The sequence below is a fragment of the Malaclemys terrapin genome, chromosome 12, assembly GCF_027887155.1.
Source record: "Malaclemys terrapin pileata isolate rMalTer1 chromosome 12, rMalTer1.hap1, whole genome shotgun sequence".
NCBI classification, from domain to species: Eukaryota; Metazoa; Chordata; order Testudines; family Emydidae; genus Malaclemys; species Malaclemys terrapin.
The window spans coordinates 11,064,252-11,084,787 of NC_071516.1; the positions used below are offsets into that span (position 1 = coordinate 11,064,252).

A 20,536-nucleotide genomic window follows, 5' to 3' on the forward strand; every position below is an offset into this window, starting at 1 on the left:
AGGTACTGGATCTGATCGCTGTATGGGGAGAGGATTCAGTGCTTGCAGAACTTCGTTCTAAAAGACGAAATGCAAAAACTTTTGAAAAAATTTCCAAGGGCATGATGGAGAGAGGCCACAATAGGGACTCTGAGCAGTGCCGCGTGAAGGTCAAGGAGCTCAGACAAGCCTATCAAAAAACAAAGGAGGCAAACGGTCGCTCCGGGTCAGAGCCGCGGACATGCCGCTACTACGCCGAGCTGCATGCAATTCTAGGGGGGGCTGCCACCACTACCCCACCTTTGTTCGTGGATTCTGGGTCAGGGATAGTCTCGACGCCTGAGGATTCTGCCGATGGGGTAGAGGAGGAGGAGGAGGAGGAGGATGAGCTTGCAGAGAGCACACAGCACTCCATTCTCCCCAACAGCCAGGATCTTTTTATCACCCTGACTGAAGTACCCTCCCAAGCCTCCCAAGCCAGTACCCAAGACTCTGACCCCATGGAAGGGACCTCAGGTGAGTTTACCTTTTAAAATATAAAACTTGTTTTAAAAGCAAACGGTTTTTAATGATTACTTTGCCTGACTTTGCATTCGCGGTCAGTTCAGCTACTGGAAAAGTCTGTAGCTACTGGAAAAGTCTGTTAACGTGTATGGGGATGGAGCGGAAATCCTCCAGGGACATCTCCATGAAGCTCTCCTGGAGATACTCCGAAAGCCTTGCCAGAAGGTTTCTGGGCAGTGCATCCTTATTCCCTCCTCCATGGTAGGACACTTGACCACGCCATGCTTGCAGCAAGTAATCTGGTATCATTGCCTGACAAAGCCTGGCAGCGTATGGTCCCGGTGTTTGCTGGCATTCAAGCAACATCCGTTCTTTATCTTGTTGTGTAATCCTCAGGAGAGTGATATCACTCCTGGTAACCTGGTTGAAATACGGGAACTTAATTAAGGGGACAGAGGTGGCCGTTCCTACTGGGCTGTTTGCCTGTGGCGGAAAATAAATCCTTCCCTGCAGTTAGCCAAGCGCAGATGGGAAATTGGCCCTGAAGTTTTCCGCGTTTGGCTAGCAGGGATCTTCCCTGTTACCAGCCACGCGGTGGGGGGAGGGTACCGTGATCATCCCAGAGAATTCATGGCGAGGGGGGGGGTCGGCGGCGGGGGGGGGGTAGTTTGGTGCCTGCAGGGATCTTCCCTGATACCAGCCACGCGGTGGGGGGAAGGGTACCGTGATCATCCCAGAGAATTCATGGCGGGGGGGGGGTTAGTTTGTTTTCTGGTGCTGCTGAATGTTAATAGAAAAACCGCAGCACTCTACTTGCCTGAAGGGGCCCAGACAAGCCCCCCCACACTGCCCCCCCCCAACTGGCTGAGATTGGCCAGGCTTCTGCAGCACTCTACAGGCTATGCTTGGTATGTGGGAAAGGAGGGTGCAGAAGCTGTAAAACAATGGCTTACCATGGCCGCATGCAAGCCGAATTCTGTTGCCCAGACCTGTGATCTCTAGCAGCAAAGCCACAAGCACTCAGCATTAAGAGGCAAAATGCGACCTTGCACAGAAATCACATGTGCTATGTAATGTGAACAGTGTTGGTCACCGTGAAAGAGTATAAGCATTGTTCTGCAAAATGTAGCTTTTAAAACAATTCTCTCTTTTTTCCCCTCCCTACAGCAGCTGCAAATTCCTCAAGCCTCCCTCCTCCATCCCGAAGGTTATCACAGATAAGGCGTCGTAAGAAGAAGACGCGGGAGGACATGTTTTCTGAAATTATGCAATCCAGCAGGAGTGACAGAGCTCATCTGAATGAGTGGAAGGAAACAGTTTCAAAGTATAGGAAAGAAGTCAGTGAACGTGAGGAGAGGAGGGACCAACGTGAGGAGAGGAGGGACCAACGTGAGGAGAGGAGAGACGATCGAGATGAGAGATGGCGGCAGGAAGACCAGAGGATGAAGGATGCAACGCTGGGGCTGCTCCGGCGTCTGGTGGAGGTTCAGGAACGGCTGCTGGAAAACAGACTGCCGCTTCAGCCCCTGTTCCACCCTCCCCCCTCCCCATGTTCCGTATCCTCCTCACCCAGACGTGTAAGAACGCGGGGGGGGAGGCTCCGTACACCTTCCCATTCCACCCCAGTAGACAGCCCAAGCAAAAGGCTGTCATTTTTTTAACCTTTTCTTTGTGGCTTTTTCCTTCCCAGCAATCCTCCTCCCAAATACCACCCGGGTTCCCTCCCTCTTTTTCTAATCTATTAATAAAGAATAAATGATTTTTAAATGATAGTGACTTTATTTGGTTTGAAAGAAAGATGGGGGAAGGGGCAGGGTGGGTTCCTTACAGAAAATCAGTCAGTAAAGGGGGAGGGTTTTCATGAAGGAGAAACAAACAGATATTTCACACGGTAGCCTGGCCAGCCATGAAACTAGTTTTCAAAGCTTCTCTGATGCACAGCGCTTCATGGTGTGATCTTCTAATCGCCCTGGTGTCTGGCTGCGCGTAATCAGCAGCCAGGCGATTTGCCTCAGCCTCCCACCCCGCCATAAAGGTCTCCCCCTTACTTTCACAGAGATTGTGGAGCACACAGCAAGCAGAAATAACAATGGGGAGATTTCTTTGGCTGAGGTCAGAGCGAGTCAATAATGAACGCCAGCGACCTTTTAAACGGCCAAATGCACATTCTACCACCATTCTGCACTTGCTTAGCCTGTAGTTAAACAGCTCCTGACTCCTGTCCAGGCTGCCTGTGTATGGCTTCATAAGCCATGGCATTAAGGGGTAGGCTGGGTCCCCAAGAATAACTATGGGCATTTCAACATCCCCAACGGTTATTTTCTGGTCCGGAAAGTAAGTCCCTTGCTGCAGCCCTTTAAACAGAGTAGTGTTCCTGAAGACGCGAGCGTCATGAACCCTTCCCGCCCAGCCCGCGTTGATGTTGGTGAAACGTCCCTTGTGATCCACAAGTGCTTGCAGCACCATTGAAAAGTACCCCTTGCGGTTTATGTACTCGGTGGCTTGGTGCTCCGGTGCCAAGATAGGGATATGGGTTCCGTCTATTGCCCCACCACAGTTAGGGAATCCCATTGCAGCAAAACCATCCACTATAGCCTGCACATTTCCCAGAGTCACTAACTTTCGTAGCAGCACCTGAGTGATTGCTTTGGCTACTTGCATCACAGCAGCCCCCACAGTAGATTTGCCCACTCCAAATTGATTCCCGACTGACCGGTAGCTGTCTGGCGTTGCAAGCTTCCACAGGGCTATCGCCACGCGCTTCTCAACTGTGAGGGCTGCTCTCATCTTGGTATTCTGGCGTTTCAGGGCAGGAGACAGCAAGTCACAAAGTTCCATGAAAGTGCCCTTACGCATGCGAAAGTTCCGCAGCCACTGGGAATCGTCCCAGACCTGCAACACTATGCGGTCCCACCAGTCTGTGCTTGTTTCCCTTGCCCAGAATCGGCGTTCCATGGATAGAATCTGCCCCATTAACAACATGATCTCCAAAGCACCGGGGCCTGTGGTTTCACTGAATTCTGTGTCCGTGTCCGTGTCCATGTCCTCATCATGCTTGTCGCTGCGCTGCCGCCGCCGCTGCCTCCTCGCCTCGTTTTTCTGGTCCTGGCTGAGCATAAACTCCACGAGAACGCGCGAGGTGTTTGCAATATTCATGAGTGCTGTCTTGACCTCAGCGGGCTCCATGCTTGCCGTGGTATGGAGTCTGCAGTGTTCACCCACCCAGGAAAAAAGGCGCGAAAATGGTTGTCTGCCGTCCGTTGCTTTCATGCAGGGAGGGAGGGAGGAAGGAAGTGAGGCTGTACCCAGAACCACCTGCGACGATGTTTTTTGTCCCATCAGGCACTGGGATCTTAACCCACAATCCCAATGGGCGCGGGAGACTGCGGGAACTATGGGATAGCTATGGAATTGCTACCCACAGTGCAACGGTGCAGAAATCGACGCTAGCCCCGGTACTTGGACGCACACCACCGAATTACTGTGCTAGTGTGGCCGCACTCATTTCGACTTTATACAACCTGTTTCTCAAATCCGAATTATCTAAATTCGGATTAATCCCGTAGTGTAGACATACCCATAGACTATCAGGGTTGGAAGGGACCTCAGGCGGTCATCTAGTCCAACCCCCTGCTCAAAGCAGGACCAATTCCCAACTAAATCATCCCAGACAGGGCTTTGCCAAGCCGGGCCTTAAAAACCTCTAAGGAAGGAGATTCCACCACCTCCCTAGGTAACGCATTCCAGTGCTTCACCACCCTCCTAGTGAAATAGTGTTTCTTAATATCCAAGCTAGACTGCAACTTGAGACCATTGCTCCTTGTTCTGTCGTCTGCCACCACTGAGAACAGCCGAGCTCCATCCTCTTTGGAACCCACCTCAGGTAGTTGAAAGCAGCTATCAAATCCCCCCTCATTCTTCTCTTCTGGAGACTAAACAATCCCAGTTCCCTCAGCCTCTCCTCTAAGTCATGTGCTCCAGCCCCCTAATCATTTTTGTTGCCCTCCGCTGGACTCTTTCCAATTTTTCCACATCCTTCTTGTAGTGTGGGGCCCAAAACTGGACACAGTACTCCAGATGAGGCCTCACCAATCTCGAATAAAGGGGAACGATCATGTTCCTCGATCTGCTGGCAATGCCCCTACTTATACAGCCCAAAATGCCATTAGCCTTCTTGGCAACAAGAGCACACTGTTGACTCATATCCAGCTTCTCGTCCACTGTGACCCCAGGTCCTTTTCTGCAGAACTGCTACCTAGCCATTCGGTCCCTAGTCTGTAGCAGTCCATGGGATTCTTCCGTCCTAAGTGCAGGACTCTGCACTTGTCCTTGTTGAACCTCATCAGGTTTTTTTTGGCCCAATCCTCTAATTTGTCTAGGTCTCTCTGTATGCAATCCCTACCCTCTAGTGTATCTACCACGCCTCCCAGTTTAGTGTCAAATAGATCTGTTTTCAAATACTGTACAGTAAAAATTAAATTAAATACACCTAGTTAACATGACATGACATGACATGAGTTATGTCGGAGGACAGTGAATAAGCATAGATTTCAGGTGATATTGGCCTCATAGGATTGATTAAGGAGTATTTACGGAGAATAACTTACAAGGTAGCCTGGGAAGGCAGAAAATTCAGACTGAAGATCAGTGTGGCAAAGACAAAAGCCTGTGGCAATAGGAAGACAGGGAAGAGGCATAGATAAAAGTCGGAGACAAAGAACTAGAACAGTGGAAAAATTTGTTTCCATTGGAGGTTTAGTATCGAAGAATGGGAATTGTGAAGATGACATAAAAAGGAACCTTGGACTAGCTGCTGTTGCATTTAGAAAACTCTGTAAGATTTGAAAATCTAAAGACATTTAGATAAAAATCAAAATCAGTGTGTACTGAAACAATTGTCATGGCAGAATGTTGGCGTATGAGGAAAGCTGATGAATATAAGATGTTGACTGTAAAAATGAACTGGCTGAAGGGAATTTTGAGACTTTCATAACTGCAGAAAATAAAATGAAGTGATAAGAAAATGGCTATGGCAAGAAATTGATTTAAGAAAGATAACTGCAATGGTTTGGACACATGTCAAGATTGGACTCAGAAAGGATGCCATACATGGTGATATACTGGAGTACAAGGAACTTGAAATAGGGAATCATAGAATCTTAGTACTGAAAAGGACCTCGAGAGACCTTCTAGTCAAAGCAGGACTAAATATTATCTAGACCATCCCTGACAGGTGTTTGTCTAACCTGCTTTTAAAAATCTCCAATGACGAGATTCCATGACCTCCCCAGGCAATTTATTCCAGTGCTTATCTATCCTGACAGCTAGGAAGTTCTTCCTAATGTCCAACCTAAACCGCCCTTGCTGCAATTTAAGCACATTGCTTCTTGTCCTATCCTCAGAGGTTAATGAGGAAAAAATGTTCTCCCTCCTACTTCTAACAACCTTTTATGTACTTGAAAACTGTTATCATGTCCCCTCTCAATCTTCACTTCTCCAGACTAAACAAATCCAATTTTTTCAATCTTCCCTAATAGGTCATCTTTTCTACATCTTTAATCATTTTTGTTGCTCTTCTCTGGACTTTCTTCAATTTGTCCACATTTTTCCAGAAATGTGGGGCCCAGAACTGGACACAATACTCCAGTGGAGGCCTAATCAGCGCGGAGTAGAGTGGAAGAATTACTTCTCCTATCTTGCTTACAACACTCCTGCTAATACAGCCCAGAATGATGTTTGCTTTTTTTGCAACAGTGTTTACACTGATGACTCATATTTAGCTTGTGATTCTCTGTGACCCCCAGATCCTTTTCCACAGTACTCCTTCCTCAGTCATTTCCCATTTTGTATGTGTGCAACTGATTGTTCCTTCCTACGTGGAGTGCCTTGCATTTGTCCTTATTGAATTTCAACCTGTTTCCTTCAGACCATTTCTCCAGTTTGTCCTGATCATTTTGAATTTTAATTCCATCCTCCAAAGCACTTGCAACCCCTCCCAGCTTGGTATCGTTCGCAAACTTTATAAGTGTACTCTCTATACCGTTAGGAAGACTGAATGTCTAGTTAACTGTAACATGAAACCATTTTAGATTGGGGGAAGATTCAGTAGTTAATATCTGTACAGTGCTTTGGATATGTAAAGCACTATTAAAGTGCTAAGTGATACTTAGTTTCAGTTTATTAAAAAATATATTTAACAATGTCAATAAAACAAAGTCCTCAATGACTGAGTAATGATTGAGGTTTTGTATGTGTTTACGTGTGCAAAACCAACATCAGACATTCAAGCCAGTAAAGAGCAATAAACAGGAACAGCATAAGAAACAGTAATGACAATTATCAGAGGGGTAGCTGTGTTAGTCTGAATCTGTAAAAAGCAACAGAGGGTCCTATGGCACCTTTAAGACTAACAGAAGTATTGGAGCATAAGCGTCTGATGAAGTGGGCATTCACCCACGAAAGCTTATGCTCCAATACTTCTATTAGTCTTAAAGGTGCCACAGGACCCTCTGTTGCTTAGTAATGACAATACGTTCTATAGCATGTTTTAATTGTAGTGTGCTTCAGAAACTAAATTAAGCCTTAATGCCTGTGTATAACCTTTGTTCGGCCCTGCTATGCATTTACATTATGATGCTGTTGTCAATGACATGATCATATACTTTTTTTTTCCCATGGGACTCCTGCCTCATTCAGTGCACAGGATGGACACAATCAAGAGGCAGAAGCAATACTAAATCTGGCATTTCCTAACTTTTGAATTCTTGACATTGAAACCTAAATAACATTCTTTTAGTATAGTTTTTAATGAAATGTATATCTATATATCTGTTCAGAATCCAGCATTTGTAGCACCACAGATACCTGACATGGAAGTCAAGTATCAGAGGGGTAGCCATGTTAGTCTGGATCTGTAAAAAGCAAGAGAGAGTCCTGTGGCACCTTTAAGACTAACAGATGTATTGGAGCGTAAGCTTTCGTGGGTGAATACCCACTTCGTCAGATGGAGAAAGCTTATGCTCCAATACATCTGTTAGCCTTAAACGTGCCACAGGACTCTCTGTTGCTTCTAACATTGAAGGCATCTATCACTCAGTTGATCAATATCCATTTAATATATGTCCACTACCTAACGCCTGTACTCTCTCCCGTTTACAGTACCTTTCTAGTAGCTCTCCCATTTGTGAAAAGCAAATAACAAAATGCACTGCTGAGTGCTGGAACTCTAGTGCCAACTGCTTCATGCCAGGTGGAGACAGAGGACAATTCTTCAGGAAACCCTCCCCTGTCACGAATGAAAAATACAATTCTGCAGTGAGACAGACTGTTTGCTTGGTGACCCTATCCCAAAATAGAGAACAAAGCTTTATGAATTACACGAGTGACCCTGTAGTTGACTATGTTCCTCTGAGTAAATATGGCCCATGAAGCAGGACACAGTGCATTGTTTCAGAAAACAATACTGTGCTACAAGTTGAAGAAGATCCAGCCCTCTGCAATCCTCTTATCTAGGGAGCCTCTCTCCTCCACAGAATGTTTTGGCTTGGCATTCAGGCTCCCTCAACACAGAATGCAAATACAAAGAACAGCAGTGCTCAGTGTCAGGGCCAGCACCGTGGGTTTGAAGAAGTGAAGGATTTTCCATGCAAAATTCCAGCTCAGCTGAAGAGCTGAGAAGATTCCTTGCAACTGTGATGATTTTCACTCAGTATTAACTCTGCTGCTCATAAAGGTAATGTGCAATCAAGAGCAAGGACCCTAATATAGACTCTCTTATTAAACTTACTTTTAATGTTCTCACTTGTTAGAAGCTTATATTTGATAGGAAAGATTTAGATATACGTGCTTAAATGCTATGAGGATAGGTGCTCAACAATGCTGGAAATAGATGGCTTGATTACATAGCAATGGATTGGTATCTGTATTGATTTATATGTACCAATACGACTACAATTGCCCATCCAGCGCTCTGGGCACCTATTCCATAAATTAAAAATGAGCTCACATAAACAAAGGACTGCCCATACATATCTCCATCTCACCCCACACCCTACTTAACGTCCTTATGAAAAGATGGGCTTTGTCGCCCAGGTGTGAGCCATTTCAAGTTGAAAGGAAATATTGTTTTGGTGTTTTCAGTTCATGGTAGCCTTACAAATGTTGTTCTTCGAATGCATTTTTAAAAACTGTTTTGCCAATATTTAGTATGTTATGTGGAGCAATTTCTGTACTGCTAACCCAGGCAGGCAAAAATCATGAATTAGGGCCAGAAGAATCATGAGATAGTCTTAGAAATCATGGGATTTTTAACAAATGATAAATGTGACATTCTTTTGATTTCTGAGCTTTAGAGTGCATTTGGGTTATGTTTTCTGGCCTTTCTCTGCAACTGTGAAGAACAGAAACTTGCATAAACAAAACAAAGCCCACCCCTGAGCTTCTCATGAAATAACATCTCCAGAAGTTGGAGCTTTGAGAAAAAAATATTAAATATCACAAGGTTGGTGATAAAATCATGAAGATTGTTAATACTGCAATTAATTTGCCCAGGACTGAAAAATAATATTTTTAAAAATATATTATATAAAATTACAGCACTTAGATCCTGGCCCTGCAAAAACTTAAGCACATTCTTCATTTTATGCTTAGGAGAAGACTCATTGATTTCAACTGGACTATTCAAGTGTGTGCACAAGTGTTTGCAGGGCCATGGCCTTAACATGTATACAAGGTAGTCTATAACTGGCCCCTGGAGAGGTGTCTTTCCCCAGGTAATTCCGGTTTGTCATATTTCCAAGTTATGACCACTTGGAGAAACCATTAAATTTAATTATAATCATAACACTTATTTCACCTGTAGATCTCAAAGCATTTTGCAAAGATGGGTAAGAATCATTATCCCCATTTTGCAGGTGGAAAAACTGAGGCACAAAGAAAGAAAATTAGTTGACAAAAGTCGCACCATGAATCAGTATCAGAGACAGGAACAGTCCCACGGTCTCCTCACTCCCAGGCAGTTGCTGCCTAACATTGATATATAAATATAATTGTGATTAGAAATGTGCACAGGCATCAACAGATACTGGGATTTTCAGTTTTGATGTCATGGGTTTGCCTGTCCTAGAGTGAGAGATGAACTGTGACATTCAAATCCAGGATTGGATTCTGATTCCTTAAAGTTTAGAATTGGGATTTGAGACTGTAGAACTCAGGGCTGGCCTCAAAACTGAGAACTAGTTCTGGGTTCAGATTCCAACCCTACCCCTACACTGTTGGAGATGCTGAGATTCAGGGGTTTGGTCCATTGCTAATAATAATAATGAGTAATACAATAGCTTTTAACCTGTCACACTGATTCCACACTTTACAAAATATTAATTCATACATCAGAAAAGGAATTTCTCTGCCTTTATTTAGGTTTATATAGTGCATTAAGTTGTGTGTTGATTCAAAGCATGTGTGTAAAGATCTGTAATTTATTCCTCTGTAATGAATCAAAGCAATCATCCCTAAAGCGCTGTTCATTCCTTGGCCCATTTCTAAATCTAATTATATTAACATTAGGCACAGGCCTGGAACAAGATTTGGATCCTTTTTCTGGCTCTGTGATTGACTTACTGTGTGACTCTGGGCAAGTCACTGCTTCCCTCTGTGCCTCAGTTTCACAATTTAGAAATCAGATGTGGGGAGTCTGACTTTAAGGCCTAAGGTCATATGACCCTGGCTTTCTATATAAAGGGAGCTTTTAGAACTAATTTGTGTTTCCAATCTTAGCTGGTGAAGGGAGAGAGAGTAGAATCTGCTGAAGGTCAGAACTGAGATTCAGGCATATCTCTAGATCTACAGCCTTATCGTAGTGCCCTGAGCCAGTGGAGTGCTGCTAATCTGGTCTATTTATTTTATTTTAGCTGGTTTCATTAGAAAGTTATCAGGGGTCCTGGAACACACAAAAACCCTTAATTGTGGACATCCATGTTTTAATATAGGTATATTTTGCTATTGTATTAGAAATAAAACTTAGTACTCAATACATATGTTAATGAATCCTAAAATGCTAATTTAGAAGGTTTTAATGCCTCTGGGCAATCTCTTACAAAATGTTCTTAAATAATAACGTGTCTATCTAAAACTACAGAAGTGCAGCTTAGTTTCTGGCCAAGCTTTGGTCTGTTTGATATCTATAAAGTACTTGTTAGAGCAGGTTTATGTGTGACTGGTGTGCCTATTTTCTTGTTGAAGCCTCAGCTCTTGTGAAATGCGTGTGTCTGATTAAATGAGATCTGGTCTAACTATCTTACCAGGTGTAAATGATTGGGTAAAATTGCTATATGCTCATGGTGACTAATGAAGGAACATAGCAGCTTTCAAAGGATAGCCTAAGATTTCAATGTGATTATAGGTACCCAGCTTGGGACACCTTAAAAGGGCCTGATTTTCATAGGGAGAGTGCTGAAAAATTGGGGCTGTTCTAAAATTAGGCACCCAAAATCAGTAACCACTTCTGAGAACAGCATGGAGGCCAAAGAATTCTAGTTTCATCCTCTTACCCCCTTATATCCATGCTAATAGGAAACTTCCTGAAAGTGAGATGTTAGGGTGGGGGTTGGGCTCTGGCAGGCATTTAAATCAGAGGGGCAATAGAGAACAGCCAGGTGACGAGAGCAGTGGATTATACAGACACAGAAGAAAAAGATAGTCCCTGCCCCAAAGAATTTTTAATCTAACCTTATCTCTTGGATTTTCACTGTTGAAGTTGTCTCCAAAGCCAATGACTGTAAGCAGCTCAGATGTGGACCAGAAGAACATGAGAAAATATTTGAGTAGTTCCTGCATTTCAGTGTTTTCCTGCAAGGGGCCATCTTCTCCAACAATCAAGAATATCATAAGCAAAGCCAAAGCAGGATCAGAGTCAAAGGGTATGTTACTTACTCAAACCATAGCTGGACCCATCCCACAGGTTATGTGGAGTTGGGAATTTTCCAGTTCCCAGACATCCTGAAGGGGTCACCCACTTGCCAAAGAACTGCTTAAAGTCTCAACCATAACTTCAAAAAATATAAAGTCAAGGTAGTGGAGCTGAAATTGGTCAAGGAGTAATCCAGCAGTTATTTGGCCAGTGACTTCTTTGGTGGTGTGAGGGTGAAACAGGATTCTCTACTTCCCTTAAAAATCTGGTTGAGACTTGACTGGCTCTGAAAGCTTCAAATGTAGGCACTAGTCCTATTACTTCCACTGTTAAGGAGTTTATGTGCACCATGAAGCTTGTGAAATACTTTCATTGCTTAAAAAAAATGTAAGCTAGGTGACAACAGCAGAAGTAACTGAAATAAGGGTGCTTTTTCACCTGGTCAAAAGTAACCTAGCTGAGCTCCGACAAAGCGGGCAAGGATAAGCTGCCCCACCCTGTCAATAACTCAGTTTCAGTGGGTTCCTGAGCAAAGAAGTGTTGCTTCCCAGTTCATGGTCTCTTATTTGAGAAAGAAATGCAGAAACAATACAAATGTCAGCAATACATAAAGGGCAGTTCAGCCTTAAAAAGAACTCTCCGTATTTAATGGTACAAAAGACATAGGACCTTCTACAAAGATACAAATGAGCCTTTGAAACTTTTTTTTTAATGGTGTGTTTATTCCTAGTCAGCTGGAGCTCCATGTACCAAGGGGCAGAAATTGGCCCAGAGATATTTGATGCTTATTGTACTCCACACACCTTTAGACTGATTAATAAAATTAGGTGCAATTTTCCTTTAAGGACAGTCTGATATTCCCCCTTGACTCTTACATTAAACATGCTGGTAGTTTCAGTGATCATCTTCCTATTCAAGGATGCAAGAGTTGCCTGGGCATGCCAGCTTCTTCAGTCCCCTTCCATCATGAGATAGTGATCACTGTTTTTCCCCTGGGCTCTGGTCATTACTCTCCCACCTCTTCCATCTTCATCCTATTGTTTTAAATTGTACTTTATTGCCACCACAATTAATGGGTGACATGATGTCTAACACTATGTCCAAACACTCCTAGGGCTGTCTGTTTTCACTGTAGAATTCCTATTCAGTGAAGACTTCCTTCCCCCATTCATCCATCCAAAAGCTCTCAGATCCACTCTACAAGCTACAGCATAAAAAGACTCAATTTCTGTTCTAAAGCTGATGCATTTGTTTTACAGACGAGGAAGATGGTTCAAAAATGGACACCAAACGTACCTCTGTTTCTCAGCTGCCCAGGTAACTATTCAGAAAATATCTCAATATGCTGTTTCTGGAGCATTAATATTGTTTGCTGTATAAGTCTCCAGATCATCCCAAACCTCTAGATACTACAAAACTACTAGCTTTTTTCTGTGTAAGAATTGTCTTGCCGATTTCCCAAGTTGGTTTTAAAAGATACAGATATTTAAAGGGCCTTTCCCCTAAGATATTTAGAACTCTCTATATCTTACATTGTCGAGAATAGTATCTAAGGCCTAGATTTTTCAGAAATGTGCTTCTGCAAAAGTGCAGAGACGTATATGTGAAATCATGGCAGATGTGAGCATGAATGGGCAGTCAAGTATCCAACTCTCCATTTGCATATGCAAATTAAGCACAACTGAACATACAGGTGCATGTATGACTTTGATAACCTGAGCCCTATTTTTTCAAGTAACTTGGTGATTAGAATTGAGTCTACCAAGACTTTATTTATACACCTTTACTTTGCTAAAATAGTAGGACTGTTTTAGCATGGAGGGCTTACACCGGGGAAAGGCTCTGTTTTAGGCTGTGTTGACTGTCATCAGTAACTTTGTCTACCCATTCACTTATATTCTATTGAATATCTAAATGTAGTCAATAGGAAACTTAAACATGTTGAAATATACTGACACCTTCATGATAGGGCTAAGCAGGTGCAGTGACATCTGTTTTACACTAAGATTGAATTTGACGGATAGTTCTCCATTTACTGGAAATTACTAATGTTATAACTTTAATACTGACTCTTGTACTGCATGCAGGAAAATGTGGGGCATTGATGACTTTGAAATTGGGCGACCACTTGGGAAAGGTAGATTTGGAACCGTTTATTTGGCTCGTGAACAAAATACCCACTTCATCCTAGCCCTAAAAGTCATCTTCAAGTCTGCTCTGGAGAAATCACAATTGGAGCACCAGCTCCGAAGAGAAATAGAAATTCTTAGTCATCTCAGGTAAGAACCTGTGCTGAAAGTAAATAAAATAACCATGGAGTGGGACTTATAGCCTGAGGAATGCTGGTATCCCTGGCTGACTTAGTCTTGGCACCCTCCACTTTAGCAAAAGCCAGACTGTAGTTCATTCTAGACCACCCTAGTGGCAAGCTCAACAAACTGGAGCCAGTCTTCTGGGTTGCCTTTTTGGTGATACAGAGAAGTGGAAAACGTGATTACCTTACTTCAAAAACAACTTAACCTGAATTGGTGAACTTGAGAGGTGGGAAAGAAGGTAGTCCTGCTCATTAGTTTGTCAGATGGGTGAGGAAAATCTCTGAGATCTATCCCTACAAACTAACTGCTATCCTCTAAGAAATATACGGCAAACAAAATGGTGTGCTGCTGGTGGGCCTCACTCTCCACCCATGCCTTCAAGAAATTGTTCCTTTGCCTTTTTCAGTTGTCTACTTAAGGCTAGAATCTTGAGGGTCCTAATTTTGATCACGGTTCAGTTGTGAACTAAAGAGGATCTCATTGGGAAAGCTGAGATGCTGAGCTTGTTGTCTTGATTTCTAATGTGGTTCAGTTGTGCCAATCTCAGCATGCTTCTGACTAACCTAATTCCTGACTGTCACAGTTACAAGGCTAACTGTGCCTCTGAGCTGAGTGCACCCCGTCAGGTGTTAGGCCTTGTGCCCTTCTCCCACCAACTCCTAGGGGACAATACCCTGTGTATTGTCTGTGCTCACCCCAACAGGTCCAAGTAGGTTTGGGTACCTGTGGTTCTTCCCTTTTGGGAGCTTGTGACTAGTGGAAAGAATTTAATCTTAAGAGCATGAACAAAGCATAAGACAAAGGTTTGTTAAAGCAATAAAAGGGCTACCTACATATCTGTCTTGCCTTAAAGGCTTGCTGTCCCTTAGCAGAGACCTACCCAGACACTCAACTTCTGGAGCCTGGCTTCACCCTCCCTCTCTTGAGTGACTCTTTATCCAGCCCCAAGTTTTATTGTTCTCCTGTGTTTTCTGAGCCTAGTTAAACCAGTTCAGATAGCTCAAGAAGAGTGGGGGTAGTAACATTAAGGTCCATATTCCTGGGTGCTTGCTGAAAGTCTGTTATCTGGGCAATTGTCCTGGCTTCCTGCATTTCCTGACAATCCTATTATCAAATAAACTCAGTGCAGTAAACATGCCAAAAGCCAGGTCACATACAGCATTCATAAATTGTCACATAGCCGCTCCAAATCCATCACACTAACCCTGGGGGGAATTTTCTAGCCTTCTTCCCTCAGACCTCTGAAATAACAAGCACCATTTCTACAGCATGGCTTCTACTCCTGTTAAATCAGCAGCCAATGCTAATTACTAACAGAAGGACAATAGGACAACTGACGTTAATGTATTGTCTGTTTTTTACGTACCTGATCCATTTAATTAATCACTAGACCAACTAAACTATGGGATTATTATTTTCCCACATGTGCAAGCTTTCATAACACTCCTGATCCAACTGAATAGGAATGTGGTGGCGGGAATCAAGAAACTAGCTTAACATCTGGCTTCAGTGTTGTGATACTTGTTTGATTTTCAGCTACCAAATGTGTCCTTTCTGGCTTTTTTAGGCATCCAAATATTTTGAGATTTTATAACTACTTTCATGACAGAACACGGATCTACCTGATGTTGGAATATGCTCCAGGAGGGGAGCTGTACAAAGAGTTGCAAAAACATGAGCATTTTGAGGAGACTAGAACTGCCACGGTGAGTAAAGTGTTGATGCTGCTTATGTTTTGTGAAGGGGAATGGAATCTCATCTTGGAACTACTATAATGTATGCACTGTAGGCATACACTCTGGGTTTGTATGCAGAACAAATCATCTTGCCTAAGTAAAACTAGTTGGAAATATCTTGCTCACAAAGTGTCTCGTGTGACTGCCAACGTTCCAGTTCCTGGATAGAGCCAGGAATTGCCAAGATGTGGCAAGGCTTCTTTCTAATCTTCAAAGGTTCAGTACATCCATCCCTGGTTTTATATAGTACTACCATTAGCTTTCTACGCAACTCTTGCAAGCAATATCAAAACAAACATGGTAAATATCAAACCAAATCATTCACTGTTGAGCCACAACAAGGTTTGTATTTAACTTACTAAATGGCTAAATCATATTTCCTATAGAAAACCACTACATAAACTGTGTTTGACTGTATCATTCTCTTGGGTGTGGCACATTCTGCAGTATGTAGAAGAAATATCTGATGCTCTGATATACTGCCATGCTCAGAAAGTGATCCACCGAGATATCAAGCCTGAAAACCTCCTGCTAGGACTTAAAGGGGAACTGAAGTTAGCAGACTTTGGCTGGTCCGTGCATGCTCCATCACTCAGGTGAGTCTGACTCCTCTTTTCAGTTGTAAGACCACTACTATATGGACTCAGTCTCTATTCGACTATCCTGTATTTACCGCTCCTCCACTGACAACATTTGGGTAAAAATCTGTCTAATATCCTAATCCTCTCATCTTGATTCACTGATGCCACATAATTGTCTCCAAAGAGATGAACTGTGGACAATCATTGGATTGTGACACCACTGATGGTGAGCAAGGAGGAGCAGGATTGGTTCAAGGTTGTGTGGTCCCTGGAGCACTGAAATGAATCCTCCTGGCCTCTACAAAGGCATGAAAAGTATAGTCCTTGTGCCCTGCTTTGCTTCCACTACATGGTCCTTGAGACAGCATGAGCAGGGAGGTTTGTCAGCAGCCCCAGGACCAACAGCTGAGAGAAGCTCTCCTTCAAGGCTGGCTATCTCTACACCTTGACTGGCACTTTGAGGAAAGAAAGCAAAACAGTGCATATGGCTTTTCTTAGATATTAGAATCTTTATTTTTTCCAAAGATTCTTGCGACACAGACTATAGTCTGTAATATTACTGTCATGGAGCCATATAAGTGCCTCTTGTCTTTCATAAAGCACTAAGAGAATGTTTTTGACTCTGTAGCCCAACCCCTCATGTAGCTTCTGTTTGACCTAATCTAGATCTCTGGCTTCAGGAGTTATGTCTAGTCCCTAATCAAAACTACTCCTTTAGACTGAAACTTAAGAAATTGTATGCACGGAGTCACCCAGCTTGCATACACAATTTTGAAAGTTTGGGCCTTAATTGGTCAGAAGGTTAATTGCTGGGTAAGTAAAGCACTTCCTAGGATTGAGACAGAAGCTAATCTACTTTCCCCACACCTAGGCCACAAAGCTGACATCCTACCTAGGGCAAGATCTTCAAAACAGCTCTGATTCTAGTGGGTCCAAATCTGGCCCCTAAAGTTCTAAATTGGGTGTGGATGTCCGTAGTAAATCAGTTATTGATAAATTTACTCTACCTTATTTGAATGCAACAAAATGACTGGTGATTTATTTTTTAAACAGGAGGACAACATTTTGTGGCACAACAGATTACCTTGCCCCAGAAATGATTGATGGGAGAACCCATGATGAAAATGTTGATGTCTGGTGTGTTGGTGTTCTATGTTTTGAGTGTCTTGTGGGGTATGCGCCATTTGAAGCACCCACCCGCAATGAAACATACAAAAGAATTGCAGAGGTAAGTTTCAGAGTAACAGCCGTGTTAGTCTGTATCCGCAAAAAGAAGAACAGGAGTACTTGTGGCACCTTAGAGACTAATAAATTTGTTAGTCTCTAAGATGCCACAAGTACTCCTGTTCTTCTTTTTGCAGAGGTAAGCTTTCCTAAATCCATGGAAGAGGTTACTTGGTTTGAGAGCAAAGAAAACCACCTCCCACAGGCAAACAAATAATTAGGCTCGGAAGGATTTTTTTTTTTTATTTAAATCAGGGAAAGATGATTTCATGGTACGCACAAACTAATGAAATAATAGCTTAATTGATGATGATCAAAGTTTACAGATAGGCAAAGTACGAAAAATGCTGCTTGAGAACTTTGTGCTTTAAGGATATTTACTTTGTATATTTTGACTGATGTTGACAACTTGTGTTTTAATGGTTATAACGCTTTAACTTTTTGAATCTCGCCATCTGTCATTAAATAATTGTCTGATTTTTCTCTCTCCCCCCCCCCCCCCCAATTTTCTGCAACTGAAAATTTAAATTGATAAAAATGGAAAAAAGCTTAAACATTTGATATTTATTGAATTATATAAAAATCAAATTCTGGCAAGCCTACAAATAACCTAATCATATAAAAGATTAGACTAGGAACCCACAACTGTCAGCACCACTGATAACCAGGCCAATAAATTCTCTTCTTTAGAATCAGACACTGCCTGGGTTTTGATTTCGTTGGCCTCAAACATGACTGGTTAAAGCACTGTCAGAGTGCATTACAGAGAACTGGGCATCTTGTTTGATACCATCTCTGTATTCATTAGGGTCCCTGACATTCCCAGTTAAAATCTTCAGAACAATGTCAAAATAACATTGTTTATTACGAGAAAATCTTGGTTAGTTTTTCTTGCCCTCACCATTTCCCTCTTCAAAGTCTGTAGTTGAGCAGGGTTGGATAAAAATGCCTTCAGAGCACATGGGCTCATTCTTAAATCAACAAGAGTCCTTAAATAGTAATGTGAGGCACTCCCTTTTACTGAAGCACTCATCAATTGTGCTACCTAGTTACTAAAAATAGCACAAACACATACTGTGGCACTTCAACTGGCAATACATATGGCAAAACTGTTAAATCTAAATTAGTGTTGGATGTGTTTCAGACAGCTGCTCCTTTTTTGTACGGAGTTTGGGGTGAAAAGTGGTGACAAGATGTAAACTACCTAATTTGAAACAGTGGATCATCTTGGATATAGATTTGGGGCCTTGTCTTGTACCCATATATCTACGGAATTTTGCCATTGATTTGAATGGGAGCAAGACTGAGGCTGTAATATCTTTTCTATCAGCAAAATTGACATGGTGGAGGGGGATGAACAAATGTAGATAAATATATTGAAGACTAGGGATACAGATACAAAATGTAGCAGTTGGTTCTAATACTGGCCTTATTCAATGAAGATTACTCTCCTTCATTAATTCTGTCTTCCACACTGCTCAGTACAAAAGGTCTCTTTAAAATTAAGCAGCCAACCAATTTATTCCAGTGAACACTATCAGCTAGTGTCCTTGACTGTGTGACTATAATGTGCACACTGCATCACAGATAATTGGAAGTGTATTATGCCAGAAACATCGATCTTATTTTGCACATTAATCAGGGTTAAAAGTATATCAGATAAAGTTCTTGTGATTAGATCTATTCTGTGGCTGCTCTGACAATGATCTGGTATAGGAGATGTTGCAGTGTAATTCTGGAGCACACAAAGAATCTTACTTTTCATTGAAATTCAGTTGTTGTCATCATAACCCAACTATACGCTATCAGACTTGTATGCATTCCAAATCTTAACTGTCAGTAAAACGCTTGCATTTTCGTAGTTTTTTTTAAGACACTAATTTACTATCATGGAATTACCTGGCTTTGGTAATATTGTTACATCACTCGTTACCCGTTAAGCAGTACTTTTTGTAGCTGTGAAGACTACAAAAACTTAACACACTAGACACCGAGCAGTTGTCGAGACCACAGTCTATTGTGCTGACCAGTGCTATCTCCTGTGTCAGTTTGTCTTATAGTTCGATTGCAAGCTTTCTCGAGCAAAGACTATCTCCCCCAACCCCTTCATTCTGTTTGTACAGCACCTAGTGCATTGGGATCCTGGTCCATGATGCAGGCTCCTAAGTGGTGATATACTATTCATTGTACTTGCATCATACCTGTTGTTACCTTGTGGAACTAATATTCTCTCTTTTTTTTTTTTTCCCCCTCCCCCCAGGTGAAATTCACATTTCCCACATGGATGCCTGATGGTGCTAAGGACCTTATTTCAAAAACACTTAAGCGCAGTCCTTCTTTGAGGCTGTCTCTCAAAGAAATAATAAAACATCCATGGGTTAAGAAGAACTCAAGGAGGATTTTCCCACCAGTTTATAAAGCAGCTGAACAATAAACTCGTACTTCCAAGAAAAGACATTCTCACTCTGGAATATTGACTACTTGTGCTTTTCTGAGATGGCTGGATTTTTTTAAATCCGATTAGTATTCAGTTTATTAGAATGAACAGGACTGGGGAGTATTAGACACTAACGTAGAGAACTTTTTGTGACGCTGGAAAGAAAAAAAACACTAGTGCAGGTCTTAAGGCTCAGGGAAGAGAGGTGGTGGGAAATAGCTTGTCCTGAATGTAATATTTAAATGGCTAGGAGTTAATTCACTTTTAGAAATAAAGCAGCTGCTAATACTATCTATAGTCATTTGCTTTTTGTATAAACTTAATTGGATAATTGTGCTTTCCCTCCCCCATTCAATCTGATGTTTCTCTACAAACTCTGAGAGCACCTGCCACCTTCCCGCTTAAAAGGAACCTTCTGCATCGTAATTGCTACTTTTACCTATGCAGCATGGGTGGAGTCCATTGACTTTGCAGTAGGTGACACCCCCCTTGCCTCTTGTTTGCACATAACGCTGCTGTGAGAGGCCAGTGGGGTTGGCTGTGTAAGAGGGCAAGCGAGCGAGCTGTGCTGTAAAGCGCAGTCTTAGGGTTACCAGATGTCCCTATTTTATAGGGACAGTCCCGATTTTTGGGTCTTTTTCTTATATAGGCTCCTATTACCCCACATCCTTGTCCCAATTTTTCACATTTGCTGTCTGGTCAGCCTACGCGGACTGGACAAGTGCTGCCTGCCCGCCTCTGCAGCTCAGGGCCAGCGAGTCCCTTACACTGCACCCCCTCCCGCCTCAGTGCAGTGCTAAAGGTACTTGTCTGCCCCCCCCCCCCCCCACACACACACACACGCTGGGCCCACT

At 42.7% G+C, this 20,536-nt stretch overlaps 2 protein-coding genes across 3 annotated transcripts in view; both read left to right on the top strand.

Annotated features, from left to right (window-relative positions):
* The window catches only part of LOC128846562 (androgen-induced gene 1 protein-like), a 35,276-nt gene extending 27,411 nt beyond the window's left edge, over positions 1-7,865 (top strand). The window contains exon 7 of the mRNA XM_054045750.1: positions 7,642-7,865. The gene's annotated coding sequence lies outside the window, so the exon portion shown is untranslated. The remainder of the gene's footprint in view (positions 1-7,641) is intronic.
* Positions 7,866-8,140: 275 nt separating this feature from the next.
* LOC128846832 (aurora kinase C-like) lies at positions 8,141-19,919 on the top strand. 2 transcript variants are annotated; one of them, XM_054046070.1, is made up of 8 exons: positions 8,141-8,215; positions 11,237-11,399; positions 12,649-12,706; positions 13,477-13,668; positions 15,272-15,410; positions 15,888-16,036; positions 17,075-17,249; positions 19,506-19,919. In XM_054046070.1, exons 2-8 carry the CDS (start codon positions 11,252-11,254, stop codon positions 19,677-19,679), a joined length of 1,035 nt encoding a protein of 344 aa, XP_053902045.1. In that variant the 5' UTR covers positions 8,141-8,215; positions 11,237-11,251; the 3' UTR covers positions 19,680-19,919. The 2 variants fall into 2 exon arrangements, with proteins under 2 accessions (XP_053902045.1, XP_053902046.1); XM_054046071.1 differs by lacking the exon at positions 8,141-8,215 and adding an exon at positions 10,409-10,469.
* Positions 19,920-20,536: the final 617 nt, after the last annotated feature.